The sequence below is a fragment of the Hippocampus comes genome, unplaced genomic scaffold, assembly GCF_001891065.2.
Source record: "Hippocampus comes isolate QL1 unplaced genomic scaffold, H_comes_QL1_v1.1 scaffold1758, whole genome shotgun sequence".
NCBI lineage: Eukaryota > Metazoa > Chordata > Actinopteri > Syngnathiformes > Syngnathidae > Hippocampus > Hippocampus comes.
In genome coordinates, this window is record NW_017805060.1 from 2,525 (window position 1) to 5,340 (window position 2,816).

Here is a 2,816-nt window from a genome sequence, read left to right on the forward strand (position 1 = left end):
TTTACAATACGTCTGACATTACCTTTGGAGCTCTTCACCGCCGTGTGGCATACGCTTCTCTTGAAGGCCGCCTGCGAGGGTTCCCGCCCAGCCTCCAAGTGGCCTCCTGCCGGGAGACTCTTGGACACCAGAGCGTTACATCCTTGGCGGACCTTCAAAGTTTCGCCCGGTAACGAATTGGAACGCATGAAAGTGCGAGGCGACTTCTTGTTAGCGGGCAACGTTTGGTGAATGGGGAGAGGCGTGGTTGTCTTTGTGGGTTGGGAGAGCCTTTCCACACTGTCGCACACATTGTAGAAGAGCGCGTCGTCGTCCCTGTCATCCCATTTACTGTCGGAAATCTTGTTCTTGGCTGTTTCTCGGTTGCGCTGGACAGATTTTTGGAAGTAAGGGTTGGGCTCCAACTTAAAAGTGCTTCTGGTGGTGGGCTTGACTTTGGGACTTAAGTCCCGCAGGTTGGTCTGAGTCGAGTGCCGGACTGGGCCAGAATCCTGGTGTGGATTCTGTATCAGGGCCAGCAAAGAAGGATCGTTGAGCATGTCGTCATTCTCCCAGTCGTCGTCAAAGTCTGCACACTTGCTGCTTGACTCCTTGATTTTATGAGGAGCGGGACTGGACTTTTTGAGCTGGCTTTTGTCCTGGGAGGATTTGGAGGAGATCGGGCTCAGGCTGCCGCTGACGTTCTGAGTGGTGGAGTCGAAAAGGGCTCGCAGCTCGGCCTCGGTTTGGTTCAGTGGCGACGGCGTTTCTGTTGCCGCTTTGCCGATTTCGTTGTTGTTGTTGTTTCGCTGGGCTGACACCTGCTTGTCCTGCTGCATGCTGTCGTCAAACTGCCGGGCCAGTCTTATCAGCTCGTTGACGCTGTTTTGTCTGGAGAAAAATCTAAAATCATTTTATTGTCCAAAGGAGTTGCTCTTATTCAAGTTTTTCAATTTGTGAAAAAAAAACCCCAATATACTTTCAACCATGTATAGCATAGGCGACTCACCGAGCGGACTTCTTCCTCACTCTGGCTTTGGGCACCTCAGGCGTCAAGGCCGTGGGGCTGCCCATCCACTGCCACAGAGGCGACAGCGGCCCTTTTGGTTTCGTGTCCTGTGAGACGCAAAACACAACAGTGACTACGCATGACAAGGTTGCCAAAACTTTTTTTTTTCTTTTTTTTTTCAGGGGAAGATGAGCAGCTGACCTTTGGCGCAATGAGATTGACAATTTCGGCTATTTCCAAGGTTCTGACATTCGGCCCCGCTCCTAAAAACAAGGGGCAGTTTAAGGGACATGATATGGTCAACTGACTTTTTAATAGCTGATATGCAAATAGTTCAGGCTTTGGACATTATGACCAAATTATGTCACATTATTCCAATACCTGTGAACTGTTTGAATTTGGGTTAAAATGCACAATGTCTCCTTTAGGAATAAGTGGTGCTGCCATATTATTATTTACCAGCGTTGGGGGGTGACATGGCATCCCAAACGATGTCTTGTGATGGCTCCAGATCACCCGTAGAGTCTCCATGGTTGGATCCACAGGATAGGCTGTAGCCTTGGCACTGAGGACTCTGCAGCTCTTCGCAGTAACCACAACATGAAATAGAAGATCATGTCTTGTACACTTGAGAGCGGCAACACTGTCCAACGCGTTTTTTTTTTTTTAGCCACTCACAGGGCTGTGCAATTATGAATACATTTTATCAGATGATTCGAAATGTATTTGTAGTACTCTGGGCCCTTGAGGAATAAAGTGTCAATCCGATGCATGCTTCACACAGATTGCAAACTTGACAATCATAATAATATAATGCTTGACTTGTTGTTTTTCTCAAACGACCCCTCCCCCCCATTAATTAATCCTGCCCTGCTGCAAGTGCGCGTGCGAGTTTCGAAAAAAAATGTAAAAACAAACGAGCGCGTTAATCAATGCATAACTATAGTCACCTTTCCAGAGGGTCGCGAAGGGAACTTCGGCGTCGTTCTTGTCCTGACTTTTTTTGTGCCAATTTTTGCAAACAGATTTAGGGGTATCAGTTGAGGAGGCATCCGGAGAAGACGACGAAGCAGTAACGGTGGAGGATGTCGTCCGCTTGGACATGATGCGTTAAACCGGTTCGAGCGCTGTCGATCCTGCTCAACATTATTTTATTGCTCGATTCGAAGAGATTGCAATATGGCGACGACACTTTTTTGAGGTGTTTTCTACTTCAATCGAGTGACTCTACGCGCGCCGCCATGTTTGTTGGTGATGCCATACGGAAGCCTCGTTGGTTTTGAGGCGAGCCAAACGCGAAGCCGAAAAACAGCACCGCAATAGAACAACCGGTCTTGTTCTATTTTGTTCTATAAATGGTTGTAGTAACGTCCTAGTTGCAGGCTCTTACAAGTCATTCTTAGGATGACAATATGAATCTCTGTTGTCAAGAAGAGTTGAAAAGCAGTGACTTTAATCAATCACCCAGCACTTTATTAGGAGAAACAGGGATTAAAACGTTTTTAAAATCTAAGAGAGATTTTTTTTGCCATTCTGTACGGCTATTAACTAAAACACTAGATGCTGCTTGCATACTCTACCTCCTTTGCTATTTTGTGCTTGCTTAGTGATGTGTATACAGTATACTGATTGTATAGTTTGTGCACTTAATGTCAATTGAAGCCTTTAGGGGGCGCCTCCTCCCTCCCATTCTCACATCCATTCGCAAGTGTAGGACTCCTCCGTGATTTATTTTGATGCCGCGACTGCTTTTGGTCCTTTTCCAGAGGGTTCTCTCGCTTCTACGCCGCACACCTTCATTTTATCGTTGACGCCTGGCTTGTTTAGA

General features: G+C 46.9%; 1 protein-coding gene across 1 annotated transcript; it reads right to left on the minus strand.

Moving 5' to 3' along the window:
* Positions 1-10: 10 nt before the first annotated feature.
* LOC109512612 (uncharacterized) lies at positions 11-2,467 on the minus strand (the record flags this gene model as incomplete). Its single annotated transcript, XM_019864476.1, has 5 exons — positions 1,939-2,467; positions 1,448-1,570; positions 1,190-1,251; positions 989-1,095; positions 11-870 (listed from the first exon to the last, which is right to left on the minus strand). Coding segments are annotated over exons 1-5 (1,306 nt in total), but the record flags the coding sequence as incomplete, so codon positions are not given.
* Positions 2,468-2,816: the final 349 nt, after the last annotated feature.